The 17,248-nt window shown below is 36.0% G+C and overlaps 3 protein-coding genes and 1 pseudogene across 3 annotated transcripts; 2 read left to right on the top strand and 2 right to left on the bottom strand.

Annotated features, from left to right (window-relative positions):
- The first annotated feature begins 1,956 nt into the window (after nt 1-1,956).
- Nucleotides 1,957-2,478, top strand: LOC133299045 (protein FLX-like 4; annotated as a pseudogene).
- A 2,110-nt stretch (nt 2,479-4,588) lies between these two features.
- Nucleotides 4,589-5,670, bottom strand: LOC133299038 (uncharacterized). Its single transcript, XM_061498439.1, has 2 exons — nt 5,326-5,670; nt 4,589-5,200 (listed from the first exon to the last, which is right to left on the bottom strand). Exons 1-2 carry the CDS (start codon nt 5,668-5,670, stop codon nt 4,589-4,591), a joined length of 957 nt encoding a protein of 318 aa, XP_061354423.1.
- Nucleotides 5,671-5,973: 303 nt separating this feature from the next.
- Nucleotides 5,974-7,070, bottom strand: LOC133299030 (protein ALP1-like). Its single transcript, XM_061498426.1, has 3 exons — nt 6,855-7,070; nt 6,525-6,750; nt 5,974-6,422 (listed from the first exon to the last, which is right to left on the bottom strand). The coding sequence occupies exons 1-3, from the start codon at nt 7,068-7,070 to the stop codon at nt 5,974-5,976; spliced, it is 891 nt and encodes a 296-aa protein (XP_061354410.1).
- A 4,021-nt stretch (nt 7,071-11,091) lies between these two features.
- Nucleotides 11,092-14,892, top strand: LOC133299096 (fluoride export protein 1-like). Its single transcript, XM_061498524.1, has 6 exons — nt 11,092-11,412; nt 11,539-11,616; nt 12,104-12,202; nt 12,784-12,976; nt 13,158-13,576; nt 14,036-14,892. The coding sequence occupies exons 1-6, from the start codon at nt 11,092-11,094 to the stop codon at nt 14,261-14,263; spliced, it is 1,338 nt and encodes a 445-aa protein (XP_061354508.1). The 3' UTR covers nt 14,264-14,892.
- The last annotated feature ends 2,356 nt before the right edge of the window (nt 14,893-17,248 follow it).

The following is a 17,248-nucleotide window of genomic DNA, read 5'->3' as shown; positions in this document are numbered from 1 at the left end:
CCTTTCAGGGCTTGGTGGAACAGTCAAGGGAATTACACCCAAGGTCCGAAGGCTTACCTCAATGCTTCAGTCGACCTTTGTTCTTCACCAACAGTTTCAGCAATCCACTTTTACAAATATACACCTATACAAGGGTAATGCAATTAACATATTGCATTCAAGGATAACTCATCACCATCAATCCAAGCTATCCTATTCATACCACAACACAAGGATGAACTTACCTATTTCAAGGACTAATCCATCTCCATTGCTTGCTCCAAAGGTTGGTCAATTAAGGTTGATCCAATTGCCTCAATCCTAGACAACACAAGGATACAATCAAGGACCAACCCAACAATGGTTCAACAATGCAAGAAAACTCATAACCAAGTGTCATATTCTTGCAATTTTCCAAAGTATAGTCATATAACTATCTAAGCTCATTTTCACCGATTAAATGCCATTCCTAGCATTTCTTATAACATGCACTAAGCTCCATTCTTCCTAGAACATAGCTACTTTAACAACATTTCATCAAAACCCTAAAACACTATTCATAAACCCCAACTCATGCAAATTTCAAGGAATCATGAGGTTCAAGGGTTAGAATCTTACCACCAATGGTCACACAACCAAGGATTGATGGCTCCTCAAGCTTCAATGGAGGTTGAAGCACTCAAAACCCCAAATTTCTCCAAAGGGCCGAATTTTTGAGGAGCAATATCCCTCTCCACAATGCTCCCCACTCAAAACCAAGCTAGGATTATGAAAGAGGGGAAGATTTGGAGTGGTTTAGGCTTTGGAATCACTCAAAATGGTTGAGATTAGCTCTCTCTCTCTCTCTCTCTCTCTTCCTCCCTTTCCCTCCTTCTCCTTCTTCTTCCTTTCTTCTTTTCTCTGATGCTGGCGACGGGAAAATGGGGTGGGAAATGGGTTTCTATTTGCTTTGGCCACTTAACATTAGTTAAGTGGAATCAAGTGGGTATTGGTTCGTCTATCTATTTAACTCCAATAATTACCAGACTTTACCCAAAAGTCTGGAATATTATTCTAGGAATATTTATAATTTTATTTTTATATTTTGGGCACTTTCGCCAGTACCCATTTATACCCCTTAATTTTCACTGAATATTTTTAACTCCAAAGTGACTCAGATTCATTTCATTAAGCCTTATACTTAATTTTACTCACTAAAACATGCTTAATTATTTAACTACATGTAATTTGCTAATTAATTAGGTTAGAGATATTATACGCCTCCTCCTCCTCCTTTCTCTCTCTCTTTCTCTTTTTCGTTTGATTCGCTTGAAGTCCTATTTGACCCATCCCCAATTTTTTTTTAATTAAATGTTGCTTAATTTTCTATTTGCATTATTGGTTTTTCATTCTGTATCCCCCCCTTTCAATTTTTGAAATGAATTGTTAGTCTCTTCTTTGCTGGGAACGTACATATACGATTTATTGAAGGTGGGTATTCCTTTGCCAATTCGATTGGTATCTTTTATTTATGTATAATATAGCTCCATACTATTCATCTGTGATATATGTTTCTGTATGATGCAAAACATTTGAATAAGTTGTCAGTTTAGCAAAACAGAAAGAAAAGAGATGCTATAAAAATCAATGGCATTCTGAAATTAGCTTTACATTCTACCTCAGGCCCCCATGCCCCTTTTTAAAGGGAATGAAAAATATTAACTTTTTTTTTGGTGAAAGAAAAATATGAACTTTATGCTTGGTCTGACCTTGAGTCCATGTACTAATGAAACCATCTTTGGAGAGTTGTAGGAATTCATTTTGAGTTTTGAAAATTTGGTTATTGACGTTGGATATGGCTTTGTGTATCCTCTTTAATTGGAGTAGTGGTTATTTTTCTTGCAGGTACCTTGGTAGAGTTTGGTGTTGATGTTTGCATAACCACAAGTTCATAATCTGATGAATGGCTGCAGGGGAAAATTTCTACCAGTGTTTGAGGGGCGCTCTGTTCAAGGTTCTGGGATGATGCGGCATGGTCCATTTCCTGGTTTGAGTTATGCTGCTGCACATCTTCCTCTGGAGTCCCTGCCTCCTCCTCACCTGTTGGAGCATAAAATTGCTGCTCAGACAGCATAAATAAAGCAACTTGCTGGGGACAATCATAGACTGGCAAGTACACATGTGGCCTTAAGAGATGCCCTTGTGTCCGCCACTCAGGATTTGCAAAAGCTGAAGTCGTACATTAGAAGCATACACACTGAAAGTGATATTCAGATCAGAGTTTTACTAGATAAGATTGCAAAAATGGAGGTAGATGTTAGAGCTGGTGATACTGTAAAGAAGAACCTGCAACAGGTTCATATTGAGGCACAGAGCTTGGCAGCTTCTAGGCAGGAATTGAGTGCCCAAATTCAACGAGCCACTAAGGAACTGAGGAAGGCCCATGGTGATGTTAAGAGTATGCTAGATTTGCAGGCTGAGCTGGACAGTTTAGTGCAAGAGCACCAGAGGATACCGTGAGTATTGAAGTCTGTTGCATGGCTGTTTGCACCTGCATGTAGATCAGAACTGATGCTTTGAACTGACACTAAACATACAAGTTCACCACTTTCTATAAGCAAAATCTGCATATTTCCCATCCCTACCTAACAAAAAATGAAGATATGAAAAGTATAAATAAACAATCAAAGAAATTTGTTCATGTTGGTTTTTTCTCGACTTAGTACACTAACAGAAAGTTTAGGACCTGCATGCTACTGACAAGGACGATTCCTTTCATCGAACTATCTAGTATCTAAGCTTGATAGGATCTGAATGCTTTCTAGATATTGCATGTTATCTTTGAAGTGGGTATTATGAATGGCATAATAGTTTGGGTATCCTATTGTCATTGTTATGATATATTAAAGGTGAGATATTACGCACCCAGGTCTTTGTATGGTATCAATTAACATTTATTAGCTTCCATTAACATTTTTGTTTTATTTAATTTATAAAGGAGTAAATAAAATTAATTGTGTTCTACTGTTTTTGCACTTAACGAGTTGCATAAACCCATCTATAACTGCAGGTGTTATATTACCTTCTCTCGAGCTTCTTACTAATGATGAGACAAATATTGTTTATGCTTTTAGGGTGCTGGTTTTCTAGACCCTTTGACAACAAACAAAAACAAAATCTGTATGTGTTCTTTAGCTTACCTCAGTCCTTTACTAATGATTAATGATTAACCACACACATGTTTCATTTTTTATTAACACAGGGAACGAAAAACGGACCTAGGATAGGCAGCACCTATGCCAGGACCCTTAAATGGCTTACTATGGTCGAAGCATTCACATGGAGATGTTATGTATGAAGGGAAATTAATAAATGAAGCAATTGGCATTCCAAGTGAAGAACTTGTGTACAACGACCCAGGACTTGTCTATAGACAACTTATCGTCCAAAAATGTGACCATGCTATATTGTAGTTGTCTTGCTTCATGATGGGATTGGACGACCTTGAAGGTGTAAATTGTATAAAAGTGTCATAGACATGCAGTTTGTAAATTGGAGAGTCATGTACTAGATGTGATGATGTTTGTAATTACAAAATTTTGCAGAGCCCTACAAAGGCATACTTATCATTGAATAAAATCAGAGTTATGCAATTCCTTCACTCTATTTACATTTGTGATGCAACTCGATAATGACACAGTAAGCAGAGTAAAATTATTCTGTATATGAAGATCTATTCCGTGGACTGCTCTATTCATTAAATAGCAACAACTTTACATTGTTCACAAACTTAAGGACCCATAAATGCAATTAAGGCACAAATCATTCCATAACAGCTGTATCAGACAACATATTCTCCACTATATACTGTTACACAAAAGCTTGATGAATGACGAAGTCTATACTAGGTTACAACTTGTATCTGTATTGTTAAGCTCAACTTAGGTTTCTCTCCATCTAGCTTGGTAGTCCTAAAAAAAAAACCCAATGGTAGATTATCCATGGCGCATGGTCTTGTGCTTTATCTGTCAAGAGGAGGCCGTCCTATATCAGAAATATGTGTGTCCACATCAATGATTTCGGTGAAAATGCAAATTTCACCTCCTTGGGCTAACCTGCATATATATATATACAATGTCATATTTCTGTCTTGCATAGTTCATGTTAGATATAAAAACAACCAGCAAAACAAATTAGAACAACATCGAATACGGATACAGGTCCTGTGGGCATGGTGTCATACATAGCAGTTATATGATTAAATCTTGGACATTGGCAACTTTCTTCATCCTGCAAGTATAGTAACCTGAGTTAGACATGAAATAAATGAACTTTACAGATGCACCAAGCAAGTGATAGACCTATGAAATGACAGCTTACCATCATACAATGATAAACATTCGTATTCAGTAGCAACATATATTGGTGACCACAAAAAGACGATAAGCTACACTTCTGAACCATGTACATATAGGATATACATTGTGGAGTTGAACCTGACTTCTAATATGAACAGCATAGTGGAGATATTTCACAAAAAAGTAACCACCAGTAGATGCATAAAACTATGATATAAGCAAAATATGGCTATCTATCCATAGCACAACCAAAAAGAGTGAAACTGTATCAGTCACTGATAATTAGCCAACAATCCAGCCACCAAAACAACTCGTTTTTCGTGACTGCATTGCATGAACACATCTGTGAGATTGCTATCCTTGCCCAATTGCACAGCAAGATGAACCTGTTGTCCCATTGTCAATTCTTCAAATTTCTCCAGTTCAGTAACAATTGACATACGCCTATGGCTACCCTCGGCTTGATGTTGAAAGCAAGATGTCAACTTATCAATACTATCATTTGACTTCTTGTAGTTATGACTAAGATCTTTCATGACGTCAACAACTTCCACAAGTAATGGGTCTTCGCTTCTTTGACGTTTCTTACCCCTCGTTGTAGTTGCAGTTGATACAGGAGATGGTGGCATCACCTCCTCTTGTGGGATATCGGGCATTGTAGTATCACCACAAGGTGTGGGGATATAGTCTCCAGTCATGTCAAGGTAATCGTCAAAAGCAATCCCACTCCCTGCATTCATAGCACCATCTCGCTGCATTTCGTGAATTGTATCTGTTGGCCCCTCTGCTCCTTGACCAGATGCAACATCTTTTCCGAAGACAGCTCCTAATTGGTCGTAGTGAGGAAATGGTTTATTAAACAGACCCTTACCATTGGGGTGACTCTGCAACAATGATAAACAAACCAGGTTACTTTTTTGATGCAATCAAAATTATTATTTAAAGCCCATAGACCAGGAAATTTACTATTTATGATACAAGTATAAGTAAATAAGAGTAACAACATTACCTTCACCCAGTCATCGAATATCTGCCTCTCCACCTCTATCATTTTTTTTGTATCATTCCATCCAAATCCACTCCCACTGTTAGGCCCGATCATTTCAGCGATCGCATTGTACTGTTTTTTTAACAACTTAACCCGGGATGTGATATGAGGGATACCTCTGAGGGTACAACCAAGTATCCTTTGATGCATGAGCTTCTCTGTAGCTCCAGAAAAACCAGGTTTAAAACCATTCTCTCCTTTGTAACTCGACCCTATGTCAATGAGACATTCCACAAGCACTTTATCTTCTTCGGCAGTCCATGTATGATTAGCTCGTTTGCTTGACTGCTGGCTGTCTTCGGCCATGATGTTAAATTTCCAACTAAAAAGCTGTGTCATATGAAAACATGTAAAAACATGCAAATAATTGTGATCCAAAAAGATATATCAGCTTGCAGTTAAATAAATCTAACATCTATATACCATGCCATGATTGAGAGGAACACACATGAATATTTTAACGTAAATCAACTACGAAGATGATGATTCATAACCTAACATCGTACATTAGTACAACAAAATAGTAGACTGATCGAAGTTTGTAGTCAAATGTAATGCATAACATTAACAAACACAAAATTAGGACTATGACTTGTTACATAGTCCACATCAAACATGTGTCCTCCAGTTGTTAAACATTTGTCTGGCCATATCGTCCCTCAATTGTGACCACGCATTGGAAGACTCCACGTGAGTGATCATTTCCGCTCCCATATCGTCTTGAACCGGTTGAAGATCCACTTCACGCTCCTCTAATGGGTCATAGGCCATTTCTCTTCTGATATGGTTATGTAGCAAGCAACATGCAGTTATAATCCTGATTTGTGTTTTAACCGGATAGTATGACTTCGACCTAACAATTGCCCAACGACCCTTCAACAGCCCAAAACAGCGTTCAATGACATTTCTTGCAGAAGAATGCTTCATGTTAAAAAACTCCTGGGCCGTTGTAGGTTGTGCCCCGTGTCTCCACTCACTGAGATGATATCTCTGACCTCTATAAGGTGTAAGGAAGCCTTCCGCATTCATGTAACCAGCATCACACAAATAATAGAAACCTGGCACAACAAATTAGAGAAACATTAGACATAAATTATTAACAATTCAGCAAGTGAACAAATTATGAAAAAGGGAAAGTTAAAGTTACATATTTGAGGTACCTTTTGGAACCCTTAAACCATGATTACGAGATATGGCATCTCTTAAGACCCTCGAATCTGCAGCTGACCCTTCCCATCCAGGCAATACATATATAAACTGAGCATCTTGTGAACAAACCCCAAGCACATTGGTTGCTATTTCTCCCTTCCGAGTGCGGTATCTAGCCTTATCGGCTTGTAAAGGATTTACCTTGATATGTGTACCATCCAGAGCTCCCAAACAACCCTAACAATTAAGACAAAAAGATATATTAGTACCAGTTTTGCATTGAATACAACTGAACATCGAGAACTACATATTGTAATAGTACAAATTAGAGACAACATTACCTTGAACCACTTCCACTTTTCATCAGTGGAGTTTTGAGGGACTGGCTCAGGTCGTTTCAGTAAAACTGTATGACAGCGAATGACAGACAACAACACATTCGTGAACTGCCTGCTAATTGTTTCACCGGACCTCATGAATTGTCTTTTAATTATCCTATTCTTCACATCATGCGCCAAAATGTGAAGAAATATTGCAAGCATCTCTTCCACACCCATATGCTTCGTCGGTTCAAGTCCCCCAACAGTTTTGACTAACTCACACAATTTAAAAAAACACCTTCTGTCCATCCTTGTATTCTCTATACAAGCAGTGTCACTTAAATGTATGATTCTATGGAAATTTACTTCCCTTACCCTACCCCTGCTACAAAACTCCCATGTTACTGTCCTCCTTTGATTTCTATTTTTTATAATATCGCGTAACAACAAAGCACACAAACTCATTAACAACATTGTCATTTGATTCATAAGTTGCAAATGAGTGATGAGTACAACAATGGCACTAATCTCCATTCCGTTGTTCATTGCCACAATCTAACACAAAGAACGACAACAAAATTCAGCTTAAACAAAATAAACAACATAAAAGGACTTATACAAATGTGGAGACATTCTGATATGACCATAAATAGGAAGTACATGGAAAATTCATCAAAAAATTTTCGATGGAAGCAAAAAATAAATAAATGAAAAGGACTAGCATTGTTGGGGTGGCATTCGGTACACAAGAGAAACCTCTTCTATCCTACCCTTAATAATACAAGTGACCAAAACCGAAAGCTCTTGAGAATAAAGTCCTAAACTTTTCAAACGAAATCCAAAAACTAACCAAACCCAGAAACTACATGAATTGCAACTTAGCCCACCAACTATCCCATATATCCATTCCTTTACACAGCAAGGAAGCAATCAGGCTCTACATGTATATTATCATACTACCAAAAGCATAATTCCTCTAAGAAGGAAATTTTAAAACTGCAGAAGAAAGTAGTGAACATAATTATGCTTGCATTACATGTCTAAAAAGTATAGTAACAATGGCACAAAACAGAACATTCATAGCCCAAAAGTAAGACTAGAAAATGGCAAGTTTGAAGACAAATAATTGCTGAGTGTTTAGAACAAAAGGAAAACAAAATAGAAATGGAGATGCATGCTCATTGAAAGATTGCAGCTTTATCAAGGTTAATGCACAAGGTGGTGGTTGTGGTTGCAAAAGTTGATTGTGAGGCATAAAGCTCAGTTCTAGTACTGGCTAGAGTGTCTTGTTTGGTTGAGTCAATCAATGATTTATTAAAAAAATTCACAGAAATGAAAAACAAAATGCAAATTGTATGGATTTACAAAAAATTCATGCATTTCATGATATTCAGTTTGGACAAACAAAAGCATGTAGGAGCACATAAACACATCAACCGATTGTGCAGAGAGGCATTTTTTAATCAAAATGTGTAAACCGATAAAGAAACTTGTGTAAACAGATATGTGAGCTAACAACGGTACAATCTATGGAGTCTACATATTACCACTTTATTAGAAGAAATTGTACCTTTAATTTAAAGGGGTATGTGAAATGGATAGGCTGAACCCAAAAAAATAATCAAAATACTGTATGAAAAGGAAAGAATAACAAAGATCGAACATCAATATGTATGAATGAAGATGAACAAAAGCATCATGAAATAAAGTGGTAGCAAAATAAAAGGCACCCTTTCTGCTATGCCCCTTTTTAAAGTTTTTTTCAATTTACCAAAACAACAACCTCAAGCCTAAACATAAACCAACTAAAGTGGAGTTGACCATGAACACATAACAAAACCAATGCTACCGGAACACTCAACACCAAATCCATTTCAAAAACACAGGGGAACAACACGCATAAATGAACACAACTTACAGAAAGGATGAACACAACTTGCGAACCAAAATAGTTGGCAGGTGACTCGTCTTTCCTTCAGCTACATTATCCTTCGTTTCCTCACTGAGTAGTCACCCACGACATGTATCTTCCACTCAAAGGATGCTACAACGAAGTAATCACAAAGACAAAGAAATACAGAAAATCAGTGGTAGCTTTGTCTACGACCACATGCATCACCCATGGATCTTTCTCCTTCCATCTGTTTGGTTCCACCTACCATGAATAGAGCATGGGTATTATAGGAGAGAGATAAATAGAGAGGGGCAATTGCGTAAACATTTTGGCGCCTAAAAGATCATTTCCCTAGTTTTCTTCTTATACCAGGTCGAAGGAGGTGTTCTCAAACAGTGATTTGGAGCCAGAGCCACTTTTACACTGATTTCATAGATTCATGGGAAAAGCCATTGCCTTGCTTTATTTGTCAAACTCCTCTACCAAACACGTCCATCACAAATCCCCTCCATCACTTACCCATCTATCCCCTTAAAAATCACCTACCAAACACCCCTAAGAGAAAGGGAAATGGCATAGAAATAGAGCCAGAATCATACATGCCCAGGGGCGGTGCATGTGAACCACTGAAGTGATGCCAAATGCGTTGGCCCTTTCGAGGCTTTAAGTCCAACCTTTTTCTTTTTTTTTTTAAAAAAATTTATTGCTTCCCGTGGTTTAAGACAAGTCAAATACAAACCACAGAATCCAAAAAAATAAAGTTGTTTTACTTTCTTGATGCCTTGTGAAACTTCAATTTTAGTCTTATTTCAAAGAGAAATGATAAATTTATAAATCATATAAGAAGGTGTTAAGTAGATGAGAATTTTTTTTTATCCGAGAATTTCGATTTTCAGAAATATAATTTTCACCTTTAGTTTACAATAATATCTAAAAATTTAAAATTTAAAATTTCCGGAAAATATTGAAGAATACCGCGTACCAAGTGTTTTCATGTATATTGCATGCCCTAGGTAAAAATAAATTTAATAAAAAATAACATTTCTTATATTATACTTCTTTCTTTTTTTTTGTAATCTATATTATATATTTCTTTTTTGGTAAATCTATATTATATTTTTACATTTATAAAAATAGAGAAAATTGTGTATCATTCTAAAGGATGTAAAGTTGTGTTATTTTAAGTGAGAAAAAAAATAGATAAAGGAGGAGAGAGTGGACAAAAAAATATAAAGATGTAGATCTCACTTCATTGTGAGAGTGAAAGATATAAGTTATGTCCTTTAAAAGAACAAACACTTTTCTCATAAAAATATGAGGTTCATAATTTTTTTTTCTCTTGTTTATATATTTTTATGTGTATAAGAAATTGTGAGGACATTAATTCAAAAAAATTGCAAAATTGCTTTTATTTATTTATTTGTAAGATCAGGTGCATGGTTGGAAGAATTCTATTTCAGGTGGTGGCTCTTATTATCGACCACAGCTGTTATCCTCGATCCTCATTTCTCACCGCTTCACATTTATTTTCACGTCAAACGGGATCTCGCTGATATTTTATACCTTTTTTTTTGTTCTTTTAGAACAGCATTAAACGTCTTGACTGAATTTCCTGTTGCGTATCGTCATAGATGACCTCAAATTCAAATCCAAAAAATAAAAAACGATGACTTCAATTTTATTTTTTTAATTAAGCCAACAACTCTAATTATCTTTTTAAAGTAAATTAATTTTTTTGGTATTTTTACAAACTTTGACTTTGTTGGTTATGTAATTAATTCAAAATATGAGATACATTAAAAATAAAAATATTTAAATCCCTTCTAAAAATAATATTGTAAAAACCGAACCAAAAATATTTTCTGAGCTAGATTCGATTACTTCAAATTTTAACCATTGAATTCGTTCTACAGGACAGGTACAGATTTGGTGACATCATCGATTATTGCTTGTAACTTACGTTATTGCCTTTTTTTGGGGGTATTTTCCAAATGTTTATCCTTGTAATCCATAAGTCATCTTTTGTGGATTTATATGCATCCCGTCTCAAATTGATTACAACGTATTTGTTTAATTTTCTTTATCTTGGGGTAGAAACTGTTTATTTTTTGTTTATTAAATCAAGGGAAAATTATTAAGATATAAATATAATAAAATGGGTAAGAAGCAAATTGTTACTCAAACTTGTCAAAGTGCCTAGAATTCAGTCATCTAATTGATACCACATGAAAAATAAATAGCAAAAACACAAGGTCAGAAATGGTGGCAGTTGCATGAGTCAAACTGGTATTTAGTTGAATGTTCAACGCAGTTTTAGGAGGTAGCAAAGTAGAAACAAGTCCTGTGCTTGTCTTTAGCTTTGACATGAAGAGAATGAGCAGTGCAGGTTCTTGTTCTTCAATGAGAAGGCGTTCATTGAGCATATCAAGCCATCAGATAGATAATGATGCTGAGTGTGAAAGTGTTTCAGAGGCTGGAGACATTGGGGATCGAGCTCTTCCAAGTAGAAGGTTCAGTGAGAGTAGCAGTTTACGCTTGTCTTTTGATAACACTTCAGAAAATGGAGCTGTTGTTTCCATTCCAGAGGAGCACAGGTTGCAACCATACCCTTCCTTCTCCAATCCTAACTCCTCTGTTAGGCCTCTTCCTACCGATACAATTGTGGGTTCTGAAGATTCAAAGCAAGTTAGCTCTCTTCAACACCTTTCATGTCTTTTTGGTTTCTGTCTTTTGTTTGTTAATTAATCATATTTGTAGATAATTTCAAATATTGTCATGTATTGTAGCTTACACATTGTTATCTACTTTCAGGAACCTCGTAAAGGCTTGCCAGAGTTGCTGGACTATATTTCATGTATGCTTCATTTAGCTGTTTTTGGAATTCTTGGGGTAATAATATGCTAAACTTTTACCTTGACTTGTTAGATATACTTATGATTGCATTACCGCATCAGTTCTGGTGCAGTTTCAATATTTCCATACAATAATGAATGATGAAGAAGGCACGGTACTTTAATTATTGAAATATGTAGTTAGTTCAAGACAAAACAGTAATAATAATAATCCAAGTTCCATCTATGTGCTAGTCTACGATAAATTTATTTAAGTACTTCGGTGTACCATTAGCACGTGCTTCTCATCCACTGGGAAGCTGATAAATAATGTTAGGTGTATCATGTTTTCCTGTTGGTGCAGAATGGATTAATTATATTTTTCATAGTCTTAATTCGTATTTCTTTTGGTTGTAATTTAGAGCTTATGGCAATTTTTCAGCTGTTATTGGCACTATGATATATTTTTTATTGTCGAATTTCATGTTAGGACAAGCAGTTATCCGCAAAAGTCTAATACACAAATTGTCATAATAACTATGCAGGTCTTAACAAGATATTTACTTCAAAAGTTATTTGGCCCTGGGGTTGCCGGCGTGACAAGCGACCAAACTATTCTTTACCTTGACCTTCCTTCTAATATGGTGTGTTCCCTTTTCCAACTTCATTATTTTTCTGTGTTTTGGTACATACAGATTATGTGTGTGTTCACAAAGACTAACACTCCAGAATTGTTTGGCCGGGAACATAACTTCCAGAAATTATGATAATAAAATGTTGGAAAGCACAATGTATATTTAATTCTGCTTATCTACTGCTTTTCTATCAACAGAGAAAATTTGTGGCACCTTTTAAGCTGGAGGTGAGGCCAAATAGGAATGTTCTGACTTTTGAGCTTGAAGTAGATATTCCTTTTCTGCTTGTGTGCTCTGCACTTCTTAAATCCTTAATCTACAGGGTGCTCAATTGAAAATTTGTTTTGAATCTGATATAATACAGTCAATCTGACTGACATTTTAAATTTGCTGTCAAGTGAAACTTAAGTCCTTTATCTATAGAAACACAATTGCAAATCAGTTTTGAATCTTGCTTTAACACGGTCAATCTGACAGAAGTTTCAAACTGCTTCTAGGTGAAAGTGAAATTTAAGTCTGTTTTGAAGTTCATTCAAATAGAGGCTGGTTCAGATAACATGCTAATGCTAATTTTTTACATTTCGTTCCAGATTGGTTCATTTTTAATGGGATGGTTTGGAGTTGTGTTCAAAGGAGACATATCTCATGTGTCAGAGCATCTAGCCATAGCAATTACAACTGGTTACTTAGGGAGCCTCACAACCTTCAGTGGTTGGAATCAAAAAATGCTTGAACTCAGTGTTTTCGGCCACTGGCTCTTCTCTGCACTTGGCTTTCTTTTAGGTAAATAAGTGCATTTAATAAGGGTGTTTGATAGTTACAGGTTTATAACTGTTTCATTCAAAGTTTTTTATTTTTCTTTTTCCATTTTCATATTTACCCCAAGTAGGTAATTTGATTTTTTGTCCCCTCTGCATGGCTCAATTGATAAGATGAATTTTGTTTTACCATTGGAAATTTTCAGGCTTATTTCTTGTTGCCTTTTCCATCATATTTGGGATTGAAACTGCCAAGGGTTTCAGGTGGCTCCTGAACAGGCTGAACATGAGTTCAGGAAATGGTTGCTCTAAGATCAACTTCAAAGTAGACAGCTTCCGCCGTCAGTTGATAGTTATGGTGATGTTCTTGTTTATATTGGGCATACTATGGGGTGTCAGTGGAGCATTAGTAAAGGATGAGTTCAAACATGGTGGCAGTGCTGCTCAGTTATGGTTTGCATGCATGGTTGGACCTATCGGTGTGTGGATTAGATGGTTCTTAGCGCGGCTCAATGGACATGGGATAGGAACTGCAGGATTGCTTAAATGGATTCCATTTGGGACTCTAATTGCCAACGTATCAGCTGCTTGTGTTATGGCTGCACTTGCTAGTGTGAAGAATGCAGTAAGTTTCTTTGTCATCGTTCATGTTCCAATCCTCCCATGTCTGACTTCATTGGTTAATCTCTAAGCAAGTAGTGATAGAATCTGTCTTTATATTTGAGTAGGATTTACCTCTTATCTTTCAACTTCTACTTTAGAGATACCATCTAGATTGTTGCCCTTATTTCTCTTAACGATATTTGCATCGATTTTATCTCACAAGCCTCTCACAGATTCTAAGGTGTACTTATCCGAACCAATGTGTTATCTAATGGCTTGTATGGAAGTTTGTGAGGATAAAAATCTATGCAAGCACCTTTTTCTTTATTTAATTGCATTGTATTGTAACTACTTAGCTCTAAATGTGTTTGCTCTTACCTATGTTGTTTTTGAGAATCTTGATCTTATATCCCAATAAAAGTCAAGAGAACTTGCATCACAATTTTGGAGGTAACGGCCAGTATTTACTTGTTTGATGCAGGTGAACACCAGGAATTGTGATACTGTTGTAGCAGGAATACAGTTTGGTATGATGGGGTGTCTGAGTACTGTCTCTACTTTCGCTGCTGAGTATAATGCAATGAGAGAAAGCAATCATCCTTGGAGAGCGTATGCCTATGCTATTATTACATTATGTGTCTCATTCTCTTTTGGGATCTTAATATACTGCATCCCTGTTTGGACAAAGGGGTTTGATATTGACACGTAGCAATCGGGCAAGGCAATCTTGTTTTGGCACTATATGTGGTCGAACCATCGAATTTTCATGACAACCTCAGTCATGATTTTATAGATAACGAATTTGCTTAAGGAGAAGGGTACTCCTCAGTTCAGAGAAACTGATTTTTATAGGGTGTGAAGCGAGGTTTTAAGCTGTCAGGTCTCTGATAAATATTGACGAGATCACAACAATTTTGTTAATATAGATGCCATGTCTTGATGTAGAAAAAATGAAAAAAGGGTGCTGGTTGTACTTATGCATTTGACATTGAAAGGATGTTATGGCTTATGAGTCCAAGGTTACAGTTTCTGCCTACTTTCACCAAAGCCTCATTACAGAAGTTAGAAGCTGCGCCTGCTGCTATTCATTTGAGGATCTTTTATTCCTATATAATATTATTTGAGATTAAAAAAAATAAGCAAAAAAAGTTATGGAAACCTGCCAAATGGATATATGATTACAAACTTGCCAACCATGCTGAGTTGGAGTTACAGGCTTTGCTTGATGTCCAATAAGTGTACTTGTAATAAATTAATAGAACAAGATTTCTTTGTGTTCCTTTACCTGCATAATAGGTCAAGTGAACCCTGTTCTATTGTTTTCTATATGCATGGATTTTTAGGGTCTATGAAGCTGGAAATTAATTTAATGCAAGGTAAATTGATGTCATGTAACTTATATAATGTTTTGGATTTGTCTGGTTTCCTAAAATATTTTCTTGTTGGTGAGATCTGGTTAGATATGACAGCATAGCCTTTGTCATCTTATGCTATCTAGTCCGAGGTACATCCAGTGAATATCCAAATTTATTTAGGTTGAGTAAAGTCCTGCATTTGTGGCATATATGTCTTTTTATTTTGCTCAATGTCAGCTATTCAATTTTATGAAAGAAAGGGTTTTTGTTCCTCTTGTCACTTGTCTAGTATGTGGATCTGTTCTCTTTTACAGTAGAATTTTCACTTGTCACATTAATACTGAAGAGTAGTTTCTAAGTTTGTTTTTCGCCATATTGTTTGTATTAAGATATCTCAGTAGGTTGAAAGATTAGACCTTCTGTTCTGCCAATTTCATCTTGTGCTACTTGTGATGATAAATCTCTAAATTTCACTGTGTCCTGGCTGCAGTTTTATATCTGAAAAGAGTAGAGATGGATTTGGTGAAAATAGTGGTACAGTGCTCGAAGTAACTTTAGCAGCCTTCACCCTTTCCATCAGAACCAATCTTAAACTCAAGGTTCTCTTTGTTATCATGAAATGCTCTAAATGTTGTCATTCCTACTATTATGTTTTCCCCAACAAAATATACGTTCTTGAATTTCTGAACTTTTAAGAATGTTATTGGATCTTTTGTTTTGAAAAACTAAGTTTTTTGTCCTTATTTCAGGAGAGCGCACAATTAATTAAGCAGATCATTGCTTGCGAATGGATAATGTTGAGATATATAAAATTATTAATGTTACCTCACCAAACAACTTAAGCCTTTTTGATTAAATTGGTTCTTTACATGGTATCAGAGCTTCGGTGTACCGGGTTTGATCTTCACCGCTCCCTACTTGTAACGAGAGTAACCAGTTGATGCGAAATTCAATATATATCAGTGAAATAAAACAATCTTGGATTGATATGAAATTTCATCAGCACTATATGTGAGATGCAAAGTTTTTATCCAACAGTAGACTTTTGCAAAAACTTCATTCTATAAAATGTTATTTGCTCGTGTTAGATTGATTTTGAATTACAATGTTGTAAAAGAATCCTAATTCCATATACTATTTCAGTTTCTGCTAAGGACAAACGGAGGGGTGTCAAAAGGACAGTTACTGCTCCTATAGAAAGCATAAGCATTGTTCTGAACACCAGACATGACCCACAACTCCGAAAAAAGAAACCTGGAACGAATCCAAGATCTAGTCCAATCAACCCCTGAGAACTGCTGCATTTAACTGGTACCACTAACTAGCTGGGTTAGATAATTATGCACTTCTTAGGATCAAGAGAAAACGAGAGATATATGATGATATCTGTGGGTCTAAATTACATAAGGTAGGCTCTATTGATAATTTTCATAATTAGATATTTTGTCGTATATTCATTAGAAATGTCATTTTTAACCCCACAGTTTAACAAGAGTTCAACCATGGTCGACCAATAGCAATCACTCTTTAGATTCACTAACTGCTTAGCTTTCCAAAAAACTAAGTAGAGTTCTTGTGCTATATATATGGGCAGGACCATTAATTAACCATCTAATGAAATGTGCAAAGCGTAGGTGCAAGCCCTACAATGCATTACTCATGCCAGCAAACTATACTAAGGAACAGCCTATAACATCGAAATCAAAAGCTACTTAGATGAGGAAATAACAAAAAACCAAAAAGGTACTAATTTACTGAAAAGTATGCATAATAATAAGTGCACAAATTCACGAGAAATTTCCTAATTGCCAAACCAGCAATCAGTGTTTATAATAGAAGCCATAGATGAAATTCCACATATTGATAAACAAGTGGATATGCCTAAACATCAACAAGTAGTTGTACCTTGCATCTCCCAGTTAGATGTGAAAGAAACTGGCAGGTAAGATGAGTTCCAATAGAAGCTTGGTGGAAATATGAAGACCAATAATTTTCACCCAAAGCTTTGCTAAAAGATGTCAGAGAAAATTGCTCACTCAAGGCAGAAACCACATACATCACAGCAAGTAATTTAGACACCTGTTGCAGTATTATTAGCATAATAAGGTCATAACCAGCTCAATTGATAAAAGAAGACTAACAAAGGAAGAGATAAAAAAGCTAAGAGTCAGGATTAAGCCGCTCAAGATGTCTTTGCACTCCGCAAGACACTGCAAGTGCATTACAAATAATAACCTCAGTATATCAAAATCTGTTATATCAAATTTCTGTTGTTCTTTAGTTTACCCATCAGGAGGAACATTCCTAGAAGTTCACAGACATTCTGAATTCAGAATTAT

Source organism: Gastrolobium bilobum, unplaced genomic scaffold (assembly GCF_033153095.1).
Source record: "Gastrolobium bilobum isolate Gb01-03AN ecotype WA unplaced genomic scaffold, APGP_CSIRO_Gbil_v1 utg3919, whole genome shotgun sequence".
Lineage (NCBI taxonomy): Eukaryota > Viridiplantae > Streptophyta > Magnoliopsida > Fabales > Fabaceae > Gastrolobium > Gastrolobium bilobum.
The sequence above is the reverse complement of the archived record's forward strand: the minus strand, read 5'-3'. Positions and strand labels throughout refer to the sequence as shown.